We start from the raw sequence: 26,197 nt of genomic DNA, 5'->3' as shown, positions 1-26,197 counted from the left end.
AAGCAGCGACAGAAAAGAACCTCTCTCATGTCTCCACCAAGCACACAAGTGAAGGTAGTGAGACTGAGAGAAAGATCTCCCCTGATAATAATAACATCTGGGCAGTCTCATAAGGATAGACACAGTCCTTGAGACAGCTTAAACCAAAGTTGGTTAGGGCTCTACAAAAGGGAGTGATAATTATTTCACAATACTTGATGAAATAAGAGGATCATCATATGAATAGTGGAGAAATATAATGCTAACAACACTGCAGGAGCTGTCATTTTAAGGACCACAAAGGATCCATCTAGAACAGTCCTTAATGAGGAGGCGGACTTGCTTCAAATATGCTTTTAGATCAGGGTCACCCTTTGGAAGGGTCCTTCCTTGACCCATCCCAAACTGAAAGCCAGTAATATGTAACTTTATAGTTCATCATCATTAGTTGCAGCAGATAAATACCCAGCCGCTAAGAAATCTACAAACCCAGCAATAAATAAATAAATACTACCAACACTATACCTTCCTTGTACTTGGCAATGAGCATTGGGCCCAGAGAAGAAAATGCTTGCCGATCATGAAGCTTTGAGGATTACCCCTTCATCAGACTGCTGTGGATCACCAGGATGCCCAACAGCAAGGTGTGCATTGCAAATGCACCCTAAGACTCATTTATTTACTAGTTCCATTTATAGGAGCTATTTTCAAGCAACTCTTGCTCATTTTAAAAGAGCTCTTCATTCCAGCTTCTGTCAAGATTCCCTATCTGAGGAAGAGCTAACTGGACTAATATTTCACATTAATAGCAAGGCAATTAACTGGCTCCCCGTGTGTGCTGGCAATAGTTTCTGGAGCTCTTCTGTGAAGTTCACTTCTGTATTTATTCATTGCCAGTGAAAGGGTCGCAAGAACAAATGCTTGCAGCCTCTTGGGCTTCCTCAGATGAATGGAAGAGGAAGCTTGTTCAGTCTTCCAGACGTTGGTCTCCCTCCGTGAGACATCAGAGAAAAGAGCCGATGCCCAAACGTGAGCAGAGAATGAAACGACTGGCATATAATAAAGCAATCCCATCTGTCTCTAGATTTATAAGAAGCCACAAGTGGCTCATCCCCACCCCTGAGCAATTCTGCCGCAAAGTTACATTATTTCAGAGGGAGGACTATAATTTTAAAAAACTTGGTCAGCCTGTCACCACTGCCAGCTTTAATAATTCCTTTTTGTTATTTTAGTTAAGACAAGCTCATTATTTGAAGAGGCGAGTTGGAATCGAGGAGCTCAGCTTTGGCACTCAGAGCTCTGATGGGCTTTCATCTGCAGAGTACAATCTCCAATACAGTATATGTGCTGAATGTCCCCAGCTTTTCATGGAATCACTTGATCACACTAGAGATAACCTATGGAGCCCTTTGCATGAAAAACTGTACTTTTCTCCATTGCTTTTATTCAAAAAGAAGAGCAACTCCATTTTAAATCTCTTCATGATGAGTGGATCTGAAGCTTGCTATGTTAATTTCCCGTAGAGAATAGTATGTGCATTTTCTCTCACTACTAAGGTGTGAGTGTGTGAATTTGTGTTTGCAGTTTTCCGGGATCCAGAGATCTAGCTCTCTCACACACACACATAGCCAAGCTGCAACCACACGTGGAGAGAGGAAGCTCAGCTCTGGATCATGCTTCTAGGTATTGATGGAAGTTTGTCATTTGTTATATCTCTACTTACCTCTTGCTGTGGGTGACTTGCTGGAACCAGTGAGAAGCGGTGTTGCAGCAGAAGAGTCAAATGATATGAAAAGTGAATTGCTGGCCCAGGCCATGTCTTACAATAGAGAATGTTCTCCTTGCACAGCTAACGCCAGGACTTGTGATTTGAGCGCAAAATGTTTACGCGCTTCTGTATGCTGTACACTCTCTCAGAAAGTGGTAGCCAGAGGAACAGTCAAGAAGGAGAGAGCGTTGGTGGAAAATGCCAGGCATCACCGTGGATCCCGGAGATAGTGGCAAACACAATGCTGCTGGTAGGATGAACAGGCTCAGGAGGTCAGTAAATATCTAGTCCATACTCTTGCTCTCTGCTACACAGACACACGGATCACAGTTTTGTGACTGGCGGTAGATACAAACTATCAGTGGTGGGAGCCAAAGTTCTCCTAAAGCAGGAGTAGAAGCTTGTCACTACTGCCCCATCATGGCTAATGCTTACTGGCCTTCATCACATTTTTCAGAGAAAAAGACCAGTGGACTCTGAGGAAGGCAGTCCTGGCTACACAACCAACTGGCACTGTGCTCCACAGGGCCAGCTAATGGTCACAGATTAAGCTCAAGGAGGCCTTCCCTCAGAACTGAGAACATGGTGAGTGGGCAAATGCATTTTGAGAGTACTTTTGTCAAATGCTGGGCTGTGAAGTGTCCTTTCTCAGAACCAGCAGCAGTTTGGATGAGGTGCCCAAGGAGATGGCCCATGCCTTGGTGAGTATCTGCAAGGGGCTTCTGCAAGACACCTGGTTAACAGGGAGCAGGGACCCTTCAGAGCCCAGGACTTGCAGACCAGCAGATCTGGCTACAGAATTCAGCAGAAGGGAAAGCTTTCTATCAGAAGCAAAAGGAATGACAACAAAACTGTTCTCTTATTTCTCTTTGGAGTTCGCAGCTTGAAAGGTGGAAAACAGGAACAGTGAAGGAAATTTTGTCAAAACACGTGAGTACGACATGGTTTGGGAGGGGGATGCACACTTGTTTCAGAGAAAAGTTGCAAAGCCAACTGAAAAGGGGGAGTTTGTATGTTTTATGGCAATGAGCACCTGACATGTAAGCACAGTGAACCTATGGTATTTAAGCTCAAGCACATTCCCAAAATTGATGGTGCTGCACACAAGTCCCCCATCCCAGATCGTAACCCTTTTGTTTTCCCCATTCAGTTTTTTGTTGTTGTTGTTGTCTTGTAAAATCCAAAGGTATACAAATACCCACAAGAACCCTCGAACCCTTTGTGAGTGCAGAGAACAGGCAACTCCGCGCCTACTGTATGTCAGAGTGTTGTATGCCCCACAATATGCACCACGGAGGATTTGATGCTAGTTGCCCCAAATGTTCTTTTATTGGAAGAAAATCCTCGGACATATTTATTAATTGCACCGTAGTGCTTCTGATGTGAACACAGAAAGAATGAACCCTAGAAGAAATGGTTTCAGGCCTCCTCCAGAGCAGTTCGGAGCAGATCAGCCCCAAACTGTATGAAAAATATTGTGGTACAGGCCAGGTTGGGAGATATTTGCACAACTCTAGTTTCGGATCTTTACTTTAGTTAACCCAACAAATGCATTTCAAGGCCAAGTTTCCTTGGCTTCCTTTTCTTAGGCTTTATTTGTAGAAAGCGTGACCTATTGAAAGATGGCCACCCAAAGGCTTCCCCTTATGCATGATTATCCTTAAAAAAATAACACCACCAGTCAACATCCTACTCACCACACAACTATTTCTCAAATGTTGCACGAGAGATTGTATTCTCTGGCTGCTTTTATATCCTGGCCTGTTGTCTTCTGCTTGCCCTTGCAAAACAAAATGTGTATATGTTTGCTGCAAAGTGTTGGGTTGTTCATTTGCGGCCAAGCAGCTGCTCTGCTGGTGCCCATGAGTGGCTGCCGAGGGTTAGAGCACATTAAAATAAGATGCAGAAATGAGATCTAGATGATGTTATCTAAAGCAACTTTATTTGGCACAGGCTATAAAAGCATCCAAAGTGCTAATATTTTACATTTAAATGGTGGAGGAGGAAAAGTGCGATGTAGGTGGGTTGTTCCAACAGTAGTAACAACCCAAAATATATGTGAAATGCAAACTGGGGGGGGGATGTTCTCTTGCAAACGGCCTGCAGCAGCTGTGCTAGAGTATGACTGCCATTCTGTGGGGCTTCTGCAAGCCAGCTTTCAGCTGGATCCAGGAATTTGTCGGGGTAGGTACTGTCCTCTCCATAATACGAGAATTATTTCATTATATTTCTTCAAAGCGACTCATCACAAATACTGGAAGCTCTTATATATTGGCTGTCAAGATGATTCTGACTTATGGTGACCCTTTCCAGGGTTTTATAGCTAGAGAATATTCAGAAGTGGTTTACCATTCTCTTCTTTTAAAGGGAAGGGGGGGTTGCCCTGAAACTGTGCATCTTGCCCATCATTACAAAGGTTAGCTTTACTCACAGGAGACACAGTGAGAAATGAAACTCCCAACCGGTGGCTCCACAGCTAGATACCTAAACCACTGAGCTATCCATCCAGCTCTTATGTGTTGAAGAAATGGCAAATAACAGATGCTGAATTTAATACTCTGAAGGGAAAATAAGTTAACCAGAAGCGCAGATGTGACTTCTGGTTTTACATGAATTAAGGCCACAATCTGAATCTGCTACAACAGCCAAGGCTTTCCAGATTTCTAAATGTTCTAGAATTGCCCATACATCTTTAAACAATGTCTCCTCGTGCTGAAGCCCACATAGCTCTCTCTCTCAATACAAAAGAGCTATCTATGAACTGTAAAATGAGATTCTACCACAAAACACTGCCTGCAAGTGGGATTACAACAAATCCAAAGAGTAGCAGACTAAATACTGACAACTGCTCTACTAGGGAAAGAATCCTGCCCCTTAGAAATCCTGGAGAGCCAGCCGAACAAAGACATTGGGGCTTGCATTTCAATGGCCACCTTGCTTCCAAGGTGATACATTTGCTTTCATGCCCTTTATCTGCAACCTTAAGAGCAGAAGAAGAGCCCCCACTGGATCAGGCCAAGGGCCCATCTAGTCCAGTTTCTTGTATCTCACAGCCACCAGATGCCTCTGGGAGTGCACGAGACAACTAGATACCGGTCACCACACGGAAAAGTTTTGTGTCATCTGCAAACCTGGTCACTCCACTGCTTATCCCTGTCTCCAGGTCATTGATGAACAGGTTGAAAAGCATCAGGGCAGATCCCTGGGGTATACTGCTTTTTACCCCTCTCCGTTGTGAAAATTGCCCATTGACACCTACTCTCTGTATCCTGGTTCTCAACCAATTCCCAGTCCATAAGAGGACCTGCCCTCTTATCCCGACTGTGGTTTTCTCAGCAGCTTTTGGTGAGGGGCTGTGTCAAATGCCTTCTGAAAATCCAGATAGATAATATCCACTGGTCTGCCCCCATCCACATGCCTGTTGATCTTTTCAAAGAATTCTAAAAGGTTTGTGAGGCAAGACTTACCCTTCCAGAACCCATGCTGATTTTGCCATGCTTGTGCCCAGTTTGCAGTGGGGAAGATACAGCCTGTATCATTAAATTGTAAATTTGCCCAGAGTGCTTTAAGCACTATGGGGTGGTATGTAAGCAACATGCTTTTAGCTGAGGGCCTGAAAAGGCTTTGTGTTATGTGTGCAGTAAGTGAGGACATATGGGGCATGAGAACTTTCACAAATGGTGACAACTGCCACCCCACTGTAAGAAATTTGCTATCTGGTCAATCATTAATTCCTTCTTTCTTTCTTTCCCTCCCCCAGCTCTGAGTTCCTTTGCAGGATCATCTGGTTTGATAGCTTTTACACACAATTCTGGGCCCATTTGGTTTGATGCCCTTGTGCCAGTTTCCGAAACCTGCTGGAATTCTATTCCTCCAGCACTGCCTGCCCAGCTTCTGTGACATCACAAGCATTTCTCCCTTGGTCATAGGTTTTCGTTCTAAAATCTCAAGGGATGGGGTGTTGCTGACCAGGGGCACCCCTGGTTTATATATATAAGGTTTTGTATATGTGTGTGTGCGCGCGCACACACACACACAAAAAAAACCTTTTATTGTGTCTACAAAAAACCTATAGAATCATTAATGCAAGATGGTGCCTGCATTTGGTAGCATTCACCATGCATTACAATAGCATCACACTTGTTTTTCCTTTGTATAGGTTTTACTTCCAGCTAAGAACTGCAATGTTTAATCTTGAACTTTGGCTTACCTTAATCAAGCGCTTTCATTCTCACCGAAGTAACTTGAAGTGAATCTTAACTAAATGTGGGAAGTGCAACTTTTATTTTCCTTACAGCAGAACTAAGCAACTGTTAGGAGCCAAATATGGCCGGTCCACTACTCCCAGCCTCCCTCATGACTGGCAGTGCTTCCTAAGGCCGATAGGAATATTTGTACAGTATTTGATAGGAATATTTAAATTGTAAATTGCCCAGAGAGTGCTTTAAGCACTATAGGGTGGTATGTAAGCAACATGCTAGCCAACATGCTTCCTAAGCTGGACTAGATGGGCCCTTGGCCTGATCCAGCAGGGCTCTTCTTATGTTCTTACTCAGTTTACTGACCTTGGAAGGATGGAAGGCTGAGTGAACCTCAAGCTGGGATTGAATAGAGGTCATGAGCATTAGTGTTAAAATATACCCTTAAGCTAAACAGGACAAACTGATGTATCCAGACTTTAAAAATAACAATTTGAAATTAACAGTAGACTGGTACTTTTTGAGGGCAAGGAGAATGTTGGATGCATGTTTTCTTGTCCTCCTGGTTTATGTGAAATTAACAATTTTAATGCTAGCGTGCTATATCCAGGTTCTACGAAAGGATAAGAAAAACTGAACTTCCAACCCGTTGAGAGAAGTGAGCTAACAGTTGTTGGCAGTGGTCTTTCTGGTGGGTGTGGTCCTGGATCTTTCTGGGGAAGGATGTGAAAGGGCAGCAAGATAAATAGGAAACAGATTGTATCTAAGGCCTCTACCACATTCACAACTCAGAGGAGTTTGCGTCCAACATCAGGGAACTGAAACTAAATCCTGATGAAACCATGGTATCCTTTGATGTCACATCCCTCTTCACCAGCATTCCCACCTCCAATGCCCTAAAAACTGTAAAAAGGAGACTGGAAGAAGACAACACCCTCTCCACCAGAAGCAACCTCAATATGGACCAGATATACCTGCTGCTGGACCTCTGAGCACCCCTTACTTCACCTACAGAGCTGACCTTTACAGACATGGCTATGCCATGGGTTCCCTGGTGTCACCCACTGTTGCCAACTTATACATGGAAGAAGTGGAAAAGAAGGCACTAAACACCTTCCAGGGGACAACTCTGTCTGACTGGTTCAGGTATGTGGATGATACCTGGGTGAAGATCAAGATTCAGGAAGTACAGACTTTCACAGACCACATAAATGCAGTGGACCCAAATATCAAGCTCACCACGGAAGATGCCAGACAACCGGCTGGCTTTCCTGGACTGTGCAGGCATCATAGGATCCAACAGCAGCTTAGGAATAGGAATCTACAGAAAACCTACACACATTGAGCAATACCTGCAGTTTGACTTTCATCACCCACTGGAACACAAAGTAGGGGTCATCAGGACGCTAAACCACAGAGCAAAAAACATCCCCATCTCCACAGAAGCCAAGAAGAAGGAAGATGGACATCTGACGACAGCCCTTAAGGCTTGTGGATATCCAAAATGGGCCTTTAACAAGGCAACGTCCTAAACCAGCAGGACAATGGAACAGTTTGAGACCCAGAGCCGACAGAAGAACCTGGTTATTCCTTACATGGTAGGTGTGTCTGAAAAGCTCAAAAGGATTTTTGGTAAACACCACATATCCGTGCACTTCAAACCCACAAGCACACTAAGGCAGAGACCTGTCCACCCAAAACACCAGACACCAAAACATAACAGGAGCAATACTGTATATGCAGTCCCAGGCAGAGTGTTCGGAGCTCTACATTGGAGAAACCAAACATCAACTAAACAGGAGAACTGCCCAGCACAGGAGAGGCAGTGGCTCAGGACCCACAATTAGCAGTGTTCCTTCATTTGAAGGACAAAGGACACTCATTTGATGACGAAGATGTACTCATTTTGGACGGAGAAGATAGGTGGTTTGAGAGAGGGGTCAGGGAGGCCATACATGTGCATGTAGAAAATCCCTCACTCAATAGGGGTGGAGACCTTAGATACAATCTGTCTCCTATTTATCATGCTGCCTTTTCACCCATCCCCCAGAAAGATCAGGACCACACCCATCAGACTGCTGTTAATGACCCATGACAACGGGTGGAGAAGGACTGCCGAAGTAGGATTTTCATTCATCTCCCCCCCCCGTCCTTTGTCCATCTAATGAGCCTATTCAGACCAAGGGGAAGTGAAACCAATGAGGAGGATATATCAGGGGTCTCCTATCAACTCTCCTCAGACTGAAGAAGCTACTTGGATGAGTAGCGAAACGTTTGAGCCTAGTAAGGAAGAAGTCCAGTTGCCATGACTCAACTTCCAGATAACCTCACCTGAATGACTGAAAATCTTCACATATATACTGATCATCTATTCAGCTGTCCCAGCTGACATCAAGACCATGCTCTGGATCCATATGGTAAGAATCTCCTTTAATTGTGAGGTAAACATTTACTCTGGTCACAAGGGCTGCTTCAAAAGCCACCTCTCCCCCCACAAGTCTCAAACAAGTTGGGAAACACTGTTTGGGAGCCATGTGGCTCAAACCAACTGTTCCTATGGGGGAAAGAAAATCACACAGCTCTTAAAGAATAAACTATTTTCAGGGTTTATTTTATTTAAATAAAAATTATAATTTATACCAAGAACCCCCCCCCTTGTTTCTTAAACAAACAAGATTTTCTTAAAAAATGTACAGGGCAAATTGTTTCAGTTCAATTTCTCATACAGTACAAGTCTCCTGTTGAACAAAAGTTACACTGCTAATGAATTATTTACAACTTCAAAATATAGACTCAACTTCAGACATAAAAATTATTTCACATCCTATTTAATGATTAGTAGCAGAAATAAAACATCTGCCAAAAATGTACATCTTTCATTATAAACTACCAGGGTTTTTTTAATTTAAAGTGTTCACAATGTTTATGCTCCTGCTTCTCCGCAGCGTCCTCCCTTGGTTTATCGAGCTCGCGAATTGGTTTTGTGGATTTTTGTGCGATGGTGTTACGCAAGTCATCTAGGGTCAAATCTTGCCCCACAGAGCTAACAGTGCAGTTACAGGTATCAGGACCTCTGTTGCTAGCAACTGAAGACAGGAACATAAGGAAGTGGTCAGTTTTCATCTTCCTTTTCACTGAGAAAGGTTCTCAAACTTGACCACTGTGTTAAAAAAAAGTTACCCAATTAAACACAAAGAATCACCAAGAAGCCACAGACTAAATCGGGATAACACAGCAAATTTATGGAAAATTGTATTTTAAAAATTCTGCAGAAAAATAACACTTCACATTAAGTAGCACTACAGAACTTCAGTTCAGTAGGCTGTACTGCAAATGCCATGTCAGGAGATGGATTCAGAATAAACCTAGAAGTGGGTCCATGAATATAGAACAGGCTGATACGTGATCAGCATTTCAGGATACAGAAAAGGAAAAGTATTAAGGTACTCAAACACAGCAAAGTTATCCTACAGCATTGTGAAAAATGATGTATTACACAACATGGTTGTTCGTTTTATAGCAGTTCTTTGCATAATGTAAAGCTGAACTTTGCAAAAAATATATATGTGCATGTCTGCCTCATTACACATTTGCTCTCTTTAAAAGTCCAGTTCATTCACTAGGTATCGGAACGAACATTCATTGCATTGTAGTTTGCAAGAGATTTACTGCCTCAACCATCAGGTTTGCATTGTTTAGACGTGCAGATGGGTTTGGACAAACCTCTGTTTGTAATATAAGAGCAGGAAGAGGCAAATTAAAAACCATCACTCGTCCTTGAATTGTATGACTACGCTGTCACTCTGAAAAATGCAAGTGGCCACTCCTTGTGGCACTGTCCTCATACCACAAGCAGAGAGGATTTTAAGGAACCACATTCTAGAACAATACTTCAGTCGGCTAGTTAGGGGAAGGAGGTATTAAATGCTGTCACCCGATTTTCCACCAGAGCCCGTGTTTTCATGATCAGAGTGAAAGTAAAAATCACATTTGAGAATAATACAATAATAAGAAAAAGAACTTACCATGTAAAAAATACCTGGGTTCCCCCCCTCCTAAAAATGAGAATCTCGTGAACACTCATGGAATTTTTTTAAAAAAGACAAACTCAAGTGTACCTGGGGGGAACAATCTAGCAGTGTACTTCCACAGGATATCACTGTTTCCACTTCAGCTCCCCTTCCTTGCAAGTCCCTACGCATCCTAAAATTGTGCAATAAGGGCTAGGAAAGCTTTGGAGCAGATTTTTTTACACAATGCTGAGGGCTCAAACAAAGAGAAGGGGGGGAAGTCCCTCTCGTGCCAGAGTTGGTTATATACCCTTGGTTCTTGGCCTATGACTTAGATTTAGACTAGAAAGAACATTAAGCTAATGTAATGCTTATTTATCTATCAGTTATTCTATGTTTATGCTCAACAAAATCCTTATGGAGAAAGACGCTCTATTTCTGTTACACAGGCCCTTCTTCCTTCAGCATCTTCGGATGTTTATACATTCTTCTGCTCCTACGTTTATGCAAGTCCCAGTTAAAACCACAAGAAGCTGAACTGGTTTCATAAGCTTACTACCTTGGTATCTAATATTTTCTGTTAGGTTGTGGGATGTTGGTGAACCTTCTAATAAAGACTTCCAGGGGATTCTGGTTCAAAAGAGAATTTCAAGGGCACTCAGCCCTTTGCTGGGAGAGGGGGTCCTAATACAGAAGACTACTGTATGCAAAATATTTCCCCAACTACTCTTCTCTCAGATTTATTCACGGTTCCTTGTAAAACACAAAACACGTGAGGAAAGGAGTCTTTTGCCCTCAACACAAACTGAAGTTCACAGAAGTCCACTTTCCTGTTAACACTTATCCTGCTGATGAGGTTATTAGAGCAGCTGACTACAGGTTATATGCAATACTAATGTAACAGAGGCCCTACAAACAATCTGTAAGCAAGGGATCTGCCTTTTGGAGCAGAGCAACTGGGAACACAGAAAGTACCAGGGATGATAATGGGGATTCTGCTGTCCCCCACTTCAAGTACAACCTTTCAATAGAGCTACTCCTTTCAGTGTGTCTCCAATCACACTTTTATCCCTTATAACCAAATGGCTATAAGCACACACCAGAGAAAGGTCTGAGGTGGCAATCTAAAGAGGAAAAATGGCATTTTTGGTGGGGTTAATACTTCCATAGTATTACAAATACTGTTTATTCTTCAGGGCCAACCCAAGCTGTTTTACTGCCTGATGCAAAGATAATGCCCCAACCCCGATATTCTATGTGCTGACTGTCCCAACCACAATCGAAGTTACTGCTGCCCTAAGGTGCTTGTTTCCCTCTATCTAATGGCAGGGCTGGCCTTGTTACTTCTGCCATCCTTTCTGCTCTTTAAAGATTGCACAGTGCACTGGTAGTACATGTGTATATAAAATGGTCAGCATCTGAAACTTTGTGAGTATACTTTCTTGATTCAAGCCTTCCATCAGCAAGGCCTGTTACAGAGATAAAGCCTGAAAGAAGCAAAAATAACCACCACCAAAAATTAGTCAATGAATATTTGCAGAACAAAAATGTACTTTAAGAACACAGAAAGAGATGACTGAAAACATTGTGTTGTGAATTTGATAAGCAGAACAGTACTCTCATGTGCTCTATTATGACAAGGGTGAGAAACAACTGGCTCTCCAGATGTTGAAGAACTATTATTCCCATTGTATCTCATAGTTGGCCAAGCTGGCTGGTGCCCCTGAGAGCTTAAATTTAGTGTTCTCCAGCCCTGTTTGACTCTAAAAAACACACATTTCCATAACTTTAAAAACTGCCTCCAGTATATTAAACATGTTGAAGGGAAAAATGCTTTCAACAAAACTGTGAAGGCAGCACAATGCCACTGTAAGATGTGTGGAAAATAATTCCTTGAAGTGAAGGTACACAATTTTTTTAAAAAAACTTAAAAATATCTTGAAAACAAGCAGCATCACTTATTGTGTTACAAAAGGAGATGAAAAATGAGAGATCAGGAAATTCCCACTGTGAGGAACAGTATTTCTTTCTCACTATAACCTCCAATACGGATATTATTTGAAGCTACAGAAATTAGCAAGATAGTTTGCTTTAAGAACGACTACTTGGATTCATACTTTCAGTTAAAACTACTTAGGATCTCAATTAGTAGAATAAGGACCTCTCCACAGCATGTTGTTGATCACTTGTTTTGCCGGTCAGGCTGCTCTCTCGCACCCAGTTACATATACAGATATGCCACTGAAATCAAGTTGACGTGTGCATTAGAACTATGTACAGAACCCGTAGCAGAAGAGAAAGAGAATGTACTGTCATACCCTGGGATTTCAGGTAGGACAAGACAGCTTCCTTGGTCTATCCCCAAGCCCGTTTTGCCAAGTATTTTCCTAAGCTTTTTAATGTCAGTAAATAAACATTAAAAGTGCTTAATGTGCAAGGCTAATAGTGATGATAGCACTTTCACTGTCATTTTCTTTTTTTCTTTTCTTTTGTTTTTTACAAAAAGCTTTAGAAAACAAAAACGTGGAAGGCATATATAAAATACACTTCTGTAACATAAGACATAACGCGACGAAGAAAATTATTGCAGAATTGATGAAGGGTGTTCCACCTTTTATTCACTACCGAGTGAGTAAAATTAATGAAGTCTTCCCAGGAGAATCAGCAATGGTGATATACTAGCTTTCACTGGTGGATGCTGCAGAGGTTATCTTCATATACTGATTGAATATGGTCTCAAAAGCTTCGTCTCTGTGTACCATGGCACCAAACACTAAAGGCTGGAGGACAAAAAGAAAGAACTTTTTTAAAAAATCAGTAACAGAAATGCTTTTATAATTTTTTTTTTCTAAAAGACACAGGACAAAAAGAAAGAGGGACGCAGATGGAAAAGGAAACAAACTGAGGCGCTCGTTCTTAAAGCTGCAGAGCTTCTTACAATAATCAGGAAAGATGAAAACAGTTTAGGGAAATAAGTAGCCCAACACAGCCTGTCTCTCAGTGCTGACTGGGTGGTCATAATTCACATTTCTCTCTCCACTGCAGCTTGATGGAACAGGTTTATAGTAGGCCTCATTTCCAGTATCGTATCCCTACCACAAGCCTTCAATAAACTTCATTATAAATTTCCTCCAAATCACCATCACTCTTCCACCGTTCCCAGCAAAAGGCACCGATGTGCTAAAGTTCTTTTTAAAAACCACCAATCCATTTGTCTTAAACTGTACATCCGCAATAACAAATAAATATTTTCCCTTTCAGAAACAATGAATGAATTCCCTTAAGTTGCACATTACAGCAGGGAGACTTGCACAATTCAATAAACAATTTAGTGAAATGGCCCACATGGCTCAAGTTAACAACATCGATAGTCCAGGAGGGTTCTATTGATACTGTTGGTGATTAATAATAGAGTGAAGACATTTCATCTGCATACTTACTTTTTGTGTAGAAGGTGTGGATACCGCAATACCCATCCCAGATCCTGGTAGAACAGACAGCACTTTGTACTAAAAATAAACATAAAAGTAAGAAAATGCTTATTTATGGAATGCTTATACGAGTATGGCTGAAGGTAACTCACAGAAGTTCTCCAATGCAGAAGTTTGGAATGCACTTTCCCATAAGTATAGCTAATCTGCTTTTTTCTTTAATAGCACCAGTTCTCTTGTCCAGAGCAGTTAAAAAAAAGAGGCGTATTTCCTAGTGAGAAGTTTCTGGATTTGTGCTCTGCATCACTACACAACTTAAATGCCAAACTGTCCAGAAACTCTGAAAACGAAATACAGAATTTGGTATGGAACTGGGTATCAGCCAGCTTTATGATGTTCAGCTCAAGGTACTGGTGGGACACCAAATCAGTTTAAGTACAACAGGTGATTCTATAACATGAAATTACTTTTGCTTGTGTTTTAGTCACAGCTTCAAACTTTATCCCCAATAATACCATCGCAAGGTGTTTTACCTGGCTGATGCCAACATTTCATCTATATATATGTGAAAACGGAAACTGGGAATATCAAAGGTGGTAGTGAATTTTGCCCCAGTCAACTTCAATTTGTGCTTCTGAATGCAGATCGTTTATTTCTACACTCTCTCTGCTTCTTTGTTTGTTATATAATCAATTTCTAAAGTGTGTCTGCCATTTTGGCACCCCTTCCCCCAAGCCTTTTCAGAACTCTTTGCAACCCTTTAAAAAAACAACAACTGAACAACTTAATTTTATCAGCGAACATGGCTGCTGTATTGCTCATGCCAGATCATGAATGAACAAGCATTGAACCGAACACAAAACTTTGAGGGCACCACTGTTGGTATTCCCTCACTGTGAATGCAGAGCATTTCCTCCTCTACAAGAGAACCCATCCTATGCCTCTGCTTATCTCATGTATTCTAGGTTTGCTTGTGGATCTTTGGAGAACTCTTTTGGAAATTGAAGTAAACAATATCTCCTGATCCACATGTTGGTTGGCACTCTGAAAAAATCCTAAAAAATTAGTGAGTCATTGCAGGTACAATTTTCCAGCAGTACAACGGTTTTACTTTCTCCTTTTCCCTCTTTTGCCCATGTGCAAACCCATATGAACATACACACATGCACACATGAAGACACACACTTCTTTGTTATCTTCCTTGAACTTTTTGGAAAGGGAGGATACAAGTGGTTTAAATGAAATCTTCTTCTTCGTGGAGATCAGTAGATCTAGTTTAAAACAGGCATTCCCAAGTAAGAACTGAATGACTAGAAAGGGGGATAAATTCTTTGCTCTAAGAACTGGGTACAGTCAAGTCAATATTAAGTGCTTTTTAATTAAAGAGTACATTAACTCTCCCGGTACATCTGTGAACCTAATCTGCCTTTACTGTGTCTGTTTGTGTTATTAAAGCATACAAAGCCACAACATATGACCAGTATCCTGTCCCATAGCTCAGCATAGTGGAATGAAATCACCAGCACCAGTAGCAGATTGCCACTAATTAGAGTTCCTGCTTCAGTTTTGGATTTTGTATGACGTGTATTCAAAGAGTGGCAATCTCTTAGCACTGGTGATGTCTGTCTCTCACTACGTCCACAGAGGTACAGAACAGGATACTGGGCTCTGCTTTTTCAAAAGGAAGATATATCCTTATCAGGGTAGAGTTGGACTGCAACTCCCTCTAGCCCCAAAGGGGTGATGGAAACTGTAGTCCAACAACATAGGAGGACACGTTAGCAACTGCTGCGGTACAGGCAATCCTTCTCTCAAATAAAGAAAAAAAATCAAAAATAAAAGCAGAACAAATAAGAAACCCAAAACATCACAGACCTACCTTTTGGATATCTGTTATCTCTGTTAATTTTATCACTTTATTTCTTTTAGAAGAACCGGATTTGGAACTCTCAAAGCACAGATAACTGAAGAAAAGGGAGACAATTCATATGATGCTGTCATTTAAAAATTTTAATTTCAACCCAACATAAATAGCTTTACAAGCTAATGTGAAGACAATTAAATTCATGGAGTGGTATTAAAATTAATAAAGCTTTAACAGGAAGTTGAATGTTGAAAGCCTATACAGGAGACCACCAGCTGATGCTGGCTTCCTTTACAACCCTCTGCTTTTGCAGTCAGTCCAGCATCACTGCATGGCCCCTTAAAACTCAGCTTTGCAGCCTCAGAAGATTGGCACGCAAATGCCAGGAAGTGCAACAACAGATGAAACAGAGGGGGATGGAGGTAACAGAGTGGGGGGGGGGGAGAAGGAGCAAGCAAGACAGTGCAGGACATACAGGGGAAGAGAGAAGAGAGCCATGGGACAGGAGAAGTAGGCATGGTGGTGGAGATGGGAGGCAGAAGGGAGAAGACAGCAGAGGAAGGACTAGAAGAAGCAAGCAAAACAACTGAGGATATAGAAGGGAAGGAAAAAGGGCTGTGACTGAGGCTTGACAACTGTCTGGAAGCCAAATCCCTGTTTCGACATTACTCCTGATGGAAAAGTAGGGTTTGACTTAGGATGGCACACTATATGTCACCGGGGAACCAATTAGGTCTTAAGAGGATGGCTATGGTGGAGGATTTTATGTACTACAGTGGGGTCTCTACTTAAGAACTTAATCCATATTGGAAGGTGGTTCTCAAGTTAAAAAGTTCTTATGTTGAATCTGCATTTCCCATAGGAACGCATTGAAAACCATTTAATCCGTATCTGCTCTTTTCCGTCCATAGAAACTACAGTGGAACCTCTACTTAAGAACTTAATCCATTTTGGAATGGTGTTCTTAAGTTGTAACGTTCTTAAGTTGAAGCAAAATTTCCCATAGGAATGGACTGAAAACCAATTAATCCGTTCTGGCTGTTTTTTTGTTATGTAGAGTTGTGTTCGTACATTGAAGTCATTAACCAACCAAAGCTGGTTAATACGTACTCTACCACTAGGGGGAGAATTTTTTTTTTAACCTAAGATGACCTAAGGTTAAAAAAAGAGCAGGAAAGGTTTTTTTTTTCCCTGTTCTTATCTTGGATTTCTGTTCTCAAGTAGAAGCAAAATTTAGCAAATGGAGCTGTTCTTAAGTTGGATTGTTCTTAAGTAGAGACGTTCTTAAGTAGAGACCCCACTGTATTATATACTGCCATCACAACAGAAAACTATGGCACACATTGATAACTGAAACAGGCCATCTTAAATCTTGCTCTGTGAAATACTGCACAGACTTTATGGAGGAGAATGCCAGCCTAAGAAACTACTGAAAGCACAGAAGCTTGTACTAACGGTCACCATGTTTTATACCCTACTGAAATTAGAGGTGAGCTGAAACCGAGCAAATTCCCATTTCAAAAACCATCACTTCTTGTTGCTGGAAAAGATACCACTCTGGCCCACATCCAGTCCAAGTGTGTGAGATAAACACAAGCTTCTTTGAAATCTCCAGTTGGCACCACGCCCTGCCCCGACGCTGCCGTTTCGTCTGGCAAGCATGACATCATGGATCAGATTCACAATGCTGATGCGATGCCTTGAAGAGGGGAGCTGGAGGGTTGTCATGCATTACCAGGAGAGGACAATGTAGTAGACTTTCCACAGAAAGAAAGATAGTGTTTGCACTCCTAAGCACAGGTGCCTCTTCTAGGTAGCTGTAAAGGTAAGCTGGGGAGGAGCATGCTGACTCCTAGTCACCAGTTGAGGGACAGGAGCTGCAAGGAGGCTGTACAAACTCCCTCCTTCTCTGACATCAAGAAAGTCTCGTTTCGCTGAATGAAGGAAACATTTCCAGCCTAAGTCCCAATCCTACTAATTTAGAGTGGAGGAAGAACTTTCTGAAGAAGAATTCCCTTTGCTTTGAATCAGTCTGGTCAACTCTTTAATGCCTTATCTTATAAAATGGTTAATTTAGAATAAGATTACACAAGACTAGGCGTCACCATGACCAGAAAGAAACATGGCCTGAAAACAAAGCAAGAGATAAAATAAAATGCAGAAGCAAAAGACATTTACAGTAGGCTGGCAAATGTTGCGTTTCACCATGTAAGCAAGAACCCTTTTCCTCTAGCATTATGTCTTGCATTAAGAGCCTCCCCCAAACCACAGACATGCCTTCTTCATCCTCATCAGTTTCTTCAAGAGGAAAGTGCAAACAGAAAGGGATGGGGCAAGTTGCTCCCTTGTTTGCATGTTGTTTAGAGCACAGTGAGTAATGTCTGAATGGAGCTCCTGAAGGCTATAGAAAAACCAGATGCTACAATTCCTTCTTTAACTGAACTGTGACTTGTCTATTCTCAAAATAAATCACAATGTGATCCATGAGTAAGAAGTTACAGCTGCATTTTGACAATTTTTGCTGACCTGTTAAATCCAATTTTCAGCACACTTCTTGAAGCGGTTAGTGTATCAAGAGTTGTTTTAACCACATGCTAATTGTCAATTTCTTCTAGTATTCCCATAAGTAAAACCAACTAAAAAGCTAGTTTTGTCCCTGGGTGAAATCTTGCATAGTATTTTTTTTCTCAATGTGCCATTCTCTAAAATCAATCATTTGCAATGTTTTGTAAGAAATATCTTTCATTTCCACTTCAGCCACCTGGCAGTTGTTTCAGCATCTGCACCAAATTTTGGACCATTTTCCCCTTGTAATTTCCAAATGTGGTGTAAATATTCCCAGCCAGACCCCTTTTTCCTTCACTGCAAATTTTACAGCAACTTACTTTTCTGTCACGTAGAGCACTCCATTTCTAATGTAGTCTGTGGGCATCTTCCTGTCCCTGTTAATCAAGCAGCAGCGCCAGCCATTTTCACAGACTGTGAAAAATAATTCAACTGTATTATATTTCATGAAAGCTTAAGAAATCAAAGGTTAGCAGAAATGAGAGGTTTTCAAAAAAGTGGAAGCAGAAACATAGATGTACAGTACTTGGCCCTTTGTGGCAATAAATCTTTCCTAAAAGGAGTCAAAAATCTTAGAAGTATATACAAAGCTTTTCCAAACGTTGCAGTATTTGTTTCAAGCACCAGGTTAAGTTACTGATCTCGCAGGATTACGCACGGTTTCTCCCCTTTCAAATTCATGATATCAGAAAGGCAAACAAGGCTGTGGGCATCAAGTTCACTCACAGAGTCTTCTGGATTTCAAATAAAAGATGAATTTGACCTCCTGCCCACAGAATCCAATGGAAAATAACATAACAGTATGGTTCACTTCAGAATAATGATGCTTTCTTCATCGTTCTTTTAAACACAGTTTTACTGGTGATGAACACCAGCGTTTACCCTTGTATCGATCAATACCTGCCAAAGGACGCTCGTTTTCTGATAGATTAAATACTTCATGGAAGTTGCCTCTTTTAGTGGTATGAAAACGGGTGCTGTCTTCATCTCTGCTTACTCCCGTCGGGGCACTTGAGCCTACACAACTTCGTGATGCTGCTGTTTGAAGCTGTAAGGAAATAAAACAGGATTACTATTAATACACAACACATGTATTAATAGTAATTACTATTGATCACGTAAGCCTTCCTCATTTTACACATCCCTTGCCAACATCCTGCCTTTATTCTTCAGGATGTTCATTCACTATTAAAAAAATATCCAGGTGCAATGCAGCTATAATGTAACACTACCATGCTTGGGAGGAGCATCACCATATCTGCCTAGAAACTACAGCCAACCAACACATGAGAGTTATAACCCTTCTTACTGCAGGTTGATGAGTTGCACCTTAAATTGGTCCTGCATGGGTTAAAAAAAATGGCAGCACTGATCTCCGTGCACAAAAAAAGTAACCAATTCGAATGCAGCTGTCTCCTGCATATGCTTGGTGTCTTCAGAGACCTGCTCAGCAACATGTGTTGTCTCACCTGCATTATGAACTAGTAAAGTTTCAACAGGGCTACTCAATTTATCTATCCTGCATAATGTAAAAAACTGCTGTGATTCAAAGCACTATATGCACTTTTTAACTCCCCTTTCTCTAGGGGCTGTCCTGCATATACACACACAACCAAAAACTGCCCCTCCAAGCTTGGATGCTCTTCAGAACCAAAACTCCTGAAGGTCTGAAGGGATTGTCAGTAAGAATGACAACCAACAACCTATCCAGGTGTGTCTGCCATATATACTTCAGGAGGACTTGGGAGATAACAGTAAACTACTGTTCTTCACACCAAGCTCAAGGGAAACAGAAGAGAAACAAAGCATAATTTTTTAAGCATTAGCTGGTTAGTTAGGGTAATGATTAGTAGATAGGAGAATCTAAATTACTGATTATATATATTTTTAAACCCCCAGTACAGAGTATTTTTAATTGCAATTTCCCATGTAGCCGACCACCCAGGCCCGGAATCCCTGACCATAAGTTCTGTTTAGCTTCCAACAACGTTAACATAGCTGTACACCTCTATCTGATTGTTTCTTTCTATATTACCTACCATAGATTTAAGGAATGTTGACTGTATTCTAAGATTTCCATAGAGATTTAGAGTGGGTGCAGGGAAGACCTTTTCTGGTTCAGTGACTCCTAATTAAGTAAACTGCATTTGAACAGTTAATTATCCTATTCAAACCCTTTAAGTGTAAACTGACATGCATCAGCTGGATTCCTTATGCCAAATCATTTTTCCCCAAGTTCTAGTAAAACTACAACTGAGGATGTGACTACACTGGGATTCACAGCTTGTAATATGTTTGAGATCACAGCCAGTGCTCACACATGGGCTGCAGATTGATTTGGGAGTTCACCTTTCATATTGGATGCGATTCAGTTCACGTTCCAGCCTACAGCCCCCCCCCCCTTCTTTCCTTCCTTCCACTGGTCCTGCCTCTGCTGATGCCTTTATGGGGCATAAATACAGGGAATAATAATAAAAAGGACCCAGCAATAAGATGATCGGGTAATCTAGGGATGATTCTATATGTATGAAAACTAAATATAAATAAATAAATTCAGAGGAAGAAATGCAGGGGCATGTTCCCCGGGTTCTGAACATCATGCTCCAACTGCCTACATCACTGAAACACAACTTACAGACACACCCCTCAAATTTAAAAGAATGTATCACAACTAACCAAATGAGAAAAAAAACATTTTGATTGTTCCAGCTTGAAAAAGCAGAAGTCTCCCAGGGGCATAGAAAAAAAGCCACTTTGGGAGCAAAAAGCGTTGGACCAATTCAAATCAGCCTTTATAACATGTGGTCAGTAAAAAATATTCAAGTTGAACATTTTATAAGCAGACCAAATCCTGCAGTATTTGACCAAGTAATCGCAGCCGGTGTAGTAGAATATGACAAACACATTTGGGAAATGCCAGTATTCATGGGCAGAGTAGTTGGATATACTACTACTTAATTACAGGACTGGTCAGTTTTTAGGGTGGGGATGCATTGTCCTGCTGAATCCTTAAGAGGTTGCAAATTGGTTTCAAATGAGGTACACAGAGCAGGCAGCTTTGGTTCAAGAAGGCTTCTCAGAATATCACTGGGTCTGAAGATAAAGGACATATTCTGTGTGTGGCATGTTTTAAAGAAAAATCTGAGATGGAGGAGTACAGGAGGCTGCACAAACAGATGGGACTCACATACAGCCTGTGCATTGCCCTTCTACTGGAATTTTACACTTTTCCTCTGCATTTTCCAAAAAGCATCTAAGGTAAGTAACCTTTTAACCCCAAGGACAATAGAGGATTGCTCCTACTAGATGTGAAAGCAAGAGAGTAAACAATTCAGGGTCAATTAGTTATTAAGATTAATCCCAGGACCAATACAGACTACGAGTCTCCAAGAAACTTAAAATTCAAATCAAGGCCATTTAATATACAAAACACAAACGCACACACAAATAACAATTAGCTAAAATGCATAAGCTTACACACACTCACACATATAGGGGAAAAAAAGAGGCATCAGCTCATTATGAACAGAAATGATCAAATTGAAAGAAAAGAGTTCCACGCTAAGATCCGTACCTTTTCATGCCCTGACAGCTAGCAGGAAAAGAAAAAACAAACAAACACAAATGTGACAGTGACAAAAGAAAAAAGCAAAATCTATTTAACCATAATATACAGAATAAAAACATGAATTGAGTGAAGTTGCAAGATCTTTCTCACATACCAAGAGATTACGTACAATGATTGAAATCTTCAAAAAACAAACCTAATTGATCAGTGGTTAGAGCACACCTTTCCAGTTCATTAAAAACAGATTTCTACATCTCCCTTAGACACTAGCTATTTCACTTGTGGGGCCCTCTGTTTATTCCATCTGAAACAGCCTGTCTGATACATGCCTTCTACTATGACAGGTTTCTGACAGGACTATTGCACTTCCTACTTTCCCAGAACCTACTGAATATTCTAATTAAACCACAGAACAGAGAGCACTCTCCACTCCAGACAGTGAACGCATGATATAACTGAATAACCAGAGGCCTCTGCAAAAATTCACCTAAAATGGAGCTTGAGCTTCTTCTGGAAGTGTCTTAGGTTGTTGTTCCCTCTCTCTCCTCCACCCCCAATTAGGCTAATACAGTGGTGCCCTGCATGACGACGATAATCTGTTCCAGGAAAATCGCTGTTAAGCGAAATTGTCTTGATATGAAAAACAATTCCCCATTGGAATGCATTGAAACCCATTTAATGTGTTCCAATGGTGAAATTTCCTTGTCATTCAGCAAAGATCGCCCATAGGGGAAGCCATTTTCCGAGCGCCGGTCAGCTGTTAAAATGGCTGCCCTGCGAAGCATGGGTCCGGAAAACACAGGGCAGCCATTTTGCGGAGCCAGAAAAATCATTGTTTTGCAAGCAAACAATTCGCAAAGCAAGGACCTATTTGTCGTCAAACGAAAATCCCCCATAGGAAACATCATTTTGAGATCGCTATAGCGATCGCAAAAAAGTCATCGTCATGCGATTTCATCGTTCTGCGGGGTAGTCATCATGCGGGGCACCACTGTAATTTTAAATTTTGCTAACTACCATGCTTAAATAAGGATTGGTACAGTTCTTCCGATTGAAGAAAGTTTTCCAGGAGCAACATTTGAACATGTATCTTTTAGCTGCTAATGTATCACTCCTTACCAATCAGACTATAGATTTATGGCTCAAACAGAAAGCTTCCTGTCTCATTAACTCCTTTTCATGACCAGGGCACATGTCAGGGGTCTCCAAACTACGGCCCTCGGGCCACATTTGGCCCACCTTGCTGTTTTATCCGGCCAGTGTGTGCAGGCGTCTGGGCATGCGGGTGTGTGTGCAATCAGGCGGGCAGATGTCTGGGCAGGTGGGCGGGGGCGGCTGTGTGTTCCCTTGGCCCTCAAAAATGTGAAAAATATATGATGTGGCCCTCACACTTAAAAGTTTGGAAACCCCTGGGTTAAGTGTTAGTAGCTTTGAAAGTTCTGACGTAGCTACCTGTTGACTACATATCTCCATTAGTACTTAGTATGTCCGTGGGCAAGTTTATAGTTATTGGAGATCTGTGCAAATATTACACTCATTAGGAGTGATTTTTGTTGTATTCTTTAGTTGCTGTGAAACAAATACAAGATAGCAACTAACATATGTCAGCTCAACCAGCAGCAACACAAGCAGACTGCTCAGCATCTTAACTGGGCTGGTTTGCATCTATTTCTTCCTTTGCATGTTGGGATTATTGGGTTTCATTTCACAGATTATAGTTAACATTGTTATCAACTGTTTTAACAGGAAGGCTATTTCATTTCTAGTATCTACAATACTCTTAATATTCCAGCAAGGACAATTCTTTGCCTGAACCATTTACAATACAACTAAATTTACAGTGCAACCAATAATTTCCAGAACATCAAATACCCACATTTGTGGGACTTCATTTATGGTGTTGATGGATAGTGTTGAATCACCAAGTCTTATGACACCTTTAAGCCTCAATATCTATCCCTCCCTCTATGTGCTCTAGTCACTGAAACCACACAGATATTTATCTGCTGTAATCTTTAAAAAGAAATACTATTTACCCGTCTTGATACTGTTGCATTAGCCCTCTCTTTGAGCTGAGGATCCGTGGGCAGGTTTAGCCATATGATATAAGGAGTATCATACTTTGCTCGTAGCCTCGGGCATCGTTTGAAGACAAAATCAATAAGAAAAAATTTGATTCCTGCATAAAGTCCTGCATAATCAGAAAGACAAAAAGAAAATATCAGTAACTGTTGGTTGATGGCCTACGTCAAATGCACAGGTTAAGTAGACAGAGCATCCAATAAGCTCCAGGCCTTTTTATTCACTGAGATATGGTGAATGGCATTTTTTAAAAATTCCTGTAAGGAAACATCTCTAAGATTATACCAATGTACATGAACCCTCCATAAAGATGCCAACTAGTTCAATATTCATAAATTATATCTGATGGCAGGCCTCTCCAGGCAGAGTTTAATTCCAGCTGGTAAGAAAATTAACTAACTGACTGACTGACTGACTGACTGACTGACATATTTTTCCATTTATAAGACCCCACCTCAATTTTCTAACCCCACATTAAAAAAGCATATAAATGTGAGTAGATAAATAGGTACCATCTCGATGGGAAGGTAAAACGCCGAAAACTAATCTGAGGGTTTTTTTCCTCAGAATAAATTTCTGTTGCTAATGTATAGTATGGCCTTTCTGAAAATAAAGGTTGTATGCTGTGAAAAGCGCGTATTCATATTAGAGGCAAAAAAATGCACTTTGACAGGGGATCACATGATTTAAACTGAGTATTTCTGAACAATGATTTAAATTAAATTAATTTAAATCAAATCCACCCCTTTCTTCAACTGTAGCTTCTCATCCTGCAGATACTGTATTTTGGAACAAAATCTAATTGTTTATAATAAAAAAGTGGACCCGTGTCAAATGAGATATTGAATTCTAACAGCTAAGAAGTATGTCCTAAATGGAATCATTATAGCTTTACCCATTGATAGCCCTATGATCCTGTATGGAATACAGCAGGATGCAATAAAAGCCGCCCACAGAGCTATGTACAGCTTTTGCGTTACTTCAGGCTGGACCCACATAAATAAGCTGTTGAACAAAGAAAAAGGAAATAAACAAGTTAGACATTGCAATATTTCATTTTCTTAATAGGTCTGTTTAAAATGAGGAAGAAAAAGATATATTTTGGCGGGGGGGGGGGGAAGCTTACTTTTTAATTTTTTCCAGTATGTCTGACATTTTGCCAAACAAATTCTGTAAATCAAAAGACAGAAAGAAAAAAATATAAGCTTAGCGTATAAACGTTGCCCCAATGTAATTTAAAATACATCCTTAATTGCTTCTTATTTTCTGCATTGTCATCGTTCTCCATCATTACAATGTTCGATTCACCTCTAACATGGCATTGTAGAGAAGAAAAAGAATCTTCATTCCAGTTAAGGATATCAAATGTATAAAGTTGGTATTACAAAGCAGTTACTGTTTTTTTAAAATATGTATACATTTCAACCTATGAGTTGCTAAGTACTGATCACACGAAGGGCAAAACTGCTAACCTTCCTTATAACAAGCGATATTTTAAAAGCTATGCCCCAGATTCAAGGAGTTATGGAGGCAAAAAAAAATCCTTCCTTCCAACAGTTTAATGATCAACACATAAGTGATCAGCATCATAACTAAACACTCATAAAGTGTTATATAAGCTATGTGTAGGCTTTGAAGAATGGACACTGAAAATATGGCAAACTTTATTGAGTCTTATATGTCTTAGACTGCTTCAACTTCTGCATCAAGTGAAAGAAAGAGACAAATTTTTGTAATTCAGGGATGTATGTACAGTATATACATTTTCTAAAATTGATTAAATAGGTTCATGAACTTAAGCAATTCATACTACACACAAGATTCATCTTACGGTGTAACTCTAATATCCCTTAGTTACTGTCTTCATCTCTATAGAGACATCCCATGTTTAACCTTGCTTAACAGATCAGGATTATTATGTCGACACAAGGCTAATGCACCCAGGAGTTTACAGGTCCATATTCCCTCCAGGAATCCCATCCTATGCATCAGTACTAATCATGGGTAATAATTAGGACTGCATGAAACTAAAGTTTGCAAATCCATCTCAAACCCTGGTTCAGATGATAGTTATAAGGACAATTCTGATGAGTATCAACATGCCATTAAATGAAGCCATACATACACATACATGTACTGGCACCAATACACATGAATTCGAGGTGTCTTAGCCAAATATGAACTCTTAATATAAGGTGACTACAAAAAGAGACAAGATGAAACATTGGGCTGCATATTGTTGCGATCAAGGGAAGCAATATTTACTATTCTATGCTGCTTGACTAAATCTGAAATACTGTGTCTATTTCTGGACATCATATTTTGAGAAGGATCTGAGAAACAAGCATGTTCCAAGAAAGGGCTACCAGGATGGGGAAAGGTCTGGAAACCAAGTCCTGTAAGTCCTGTAAGTAACAGTTGAAAGAGCAAGATACATTTAGCTGGGTGAGGAGAAGAGTAGATAAATCCTACATTGCAGATTCTGCACTGAGCAGCAATATCACTTAGACCAGTGGTTCTTAACCTTGGGTTTTTCGACTGTAACTCCCAGAAGCCTTCACCACCAGCTGTGCTGGCTGGGGTTTCTGGGAGTTGCAGTTCAAAAACACCTGAGTAACCCAAGGATAAGAACCACTGACTTAGACCAGTGATCCCCAACCTTTTCTGCCCCATGGACTGATTGAGGGTGCAGGTTCCGTGCGTGGGGGGCACATTCGCGTGCATGCACGGA

General features: G+C 40.9%; 1 protein-coding gene and 1 pseudogene across 3 annotated transcripts in view; one reads left to right on the top strand and one right to left on the bottom strand.

Moving 5' to 3' along the window:
* The first annotated feature begins 1,945 nt into the window (after positions 1-1,945).
* On the top strand, positions 1,946-8,339 carry LOC140707720 (uncharacterized; annotated as a pseudogene). Its single transcript, XR_013536999.1, has 2 exons — positions 1,946-1,997; positions 6,715-8,339. The product of XR_013536999.1 is annotated as an uncharacterized LOC140707720 (transcript).
* A 189-nt stretch (positions 8,340-8,528) lies between these two features.
* GRAMD4 (GRAM domain containing 4) overlaps positions 8,529-26,197 on the bottom strand; it is a 121,054-nt gene continuing 103,385 nt past the window's right edge. Inside the window, exons 12-20 of one of the 2 annotated variants that reach the window (XM_073000624.2) lie at positions 24,593-24,636; positions 24,362-24,471; positions 23,421-23,575; positions 21,391-21,408; positions 18,717-18,864; positions 18,137-18,230; positions 15,267-15,351; positions 13,397-13,465; positions 8,529-12,736 (exon numbers count right to left, since the gene is read on the bottom strand). In XM_073000624.2, the coding sequence (XP_072856725.1) occupies positions 12,635-12,736; positions 13,397-13,465; positions 15,267-15,351; positions 18,137-18,230; positions 18,717-18,864; positions 21,391-21,408; positions 23,421-23,575; positions 24,362-24,471; positions 24,593-24,636 (825 nt within the window). In that variant the 3' untranslated portion in view covers positions 8,529-12,634. The remainder of the gene's footprint in view (positions 12,737-13,396; positions 13,466-15,266; positions 15,352-18,136; positions 18,231-18,716; positions 18,865-21,390; positions 21,409-23,420; positions 23,576-24,361; positions 24,472-24,592; positions 24,637-26,197) is intronic. The other variant, XM_020796982.3, reaches the window with a different exon arrangement.

The sequence above is a fragment of the Pogona vitticeps genome, chromosome 5, assembly GCF_051106095.1.
Source record: "Pogona vitticeps strain Pit_001003342236 chromosome 5, PviZW2.1, whole genome shotgun sequence".
Taxonomy (NCBI): Eukaryota; Metazoa; Chordata; class Lepidosauria; order Squamata; family Agamidae; genus Pogona; species Pogona vitticeps.
Note: the sequence above shows the minus strand (reverse complement) of the source record. Positions and strands in the feature narration are given on the sequence as shown.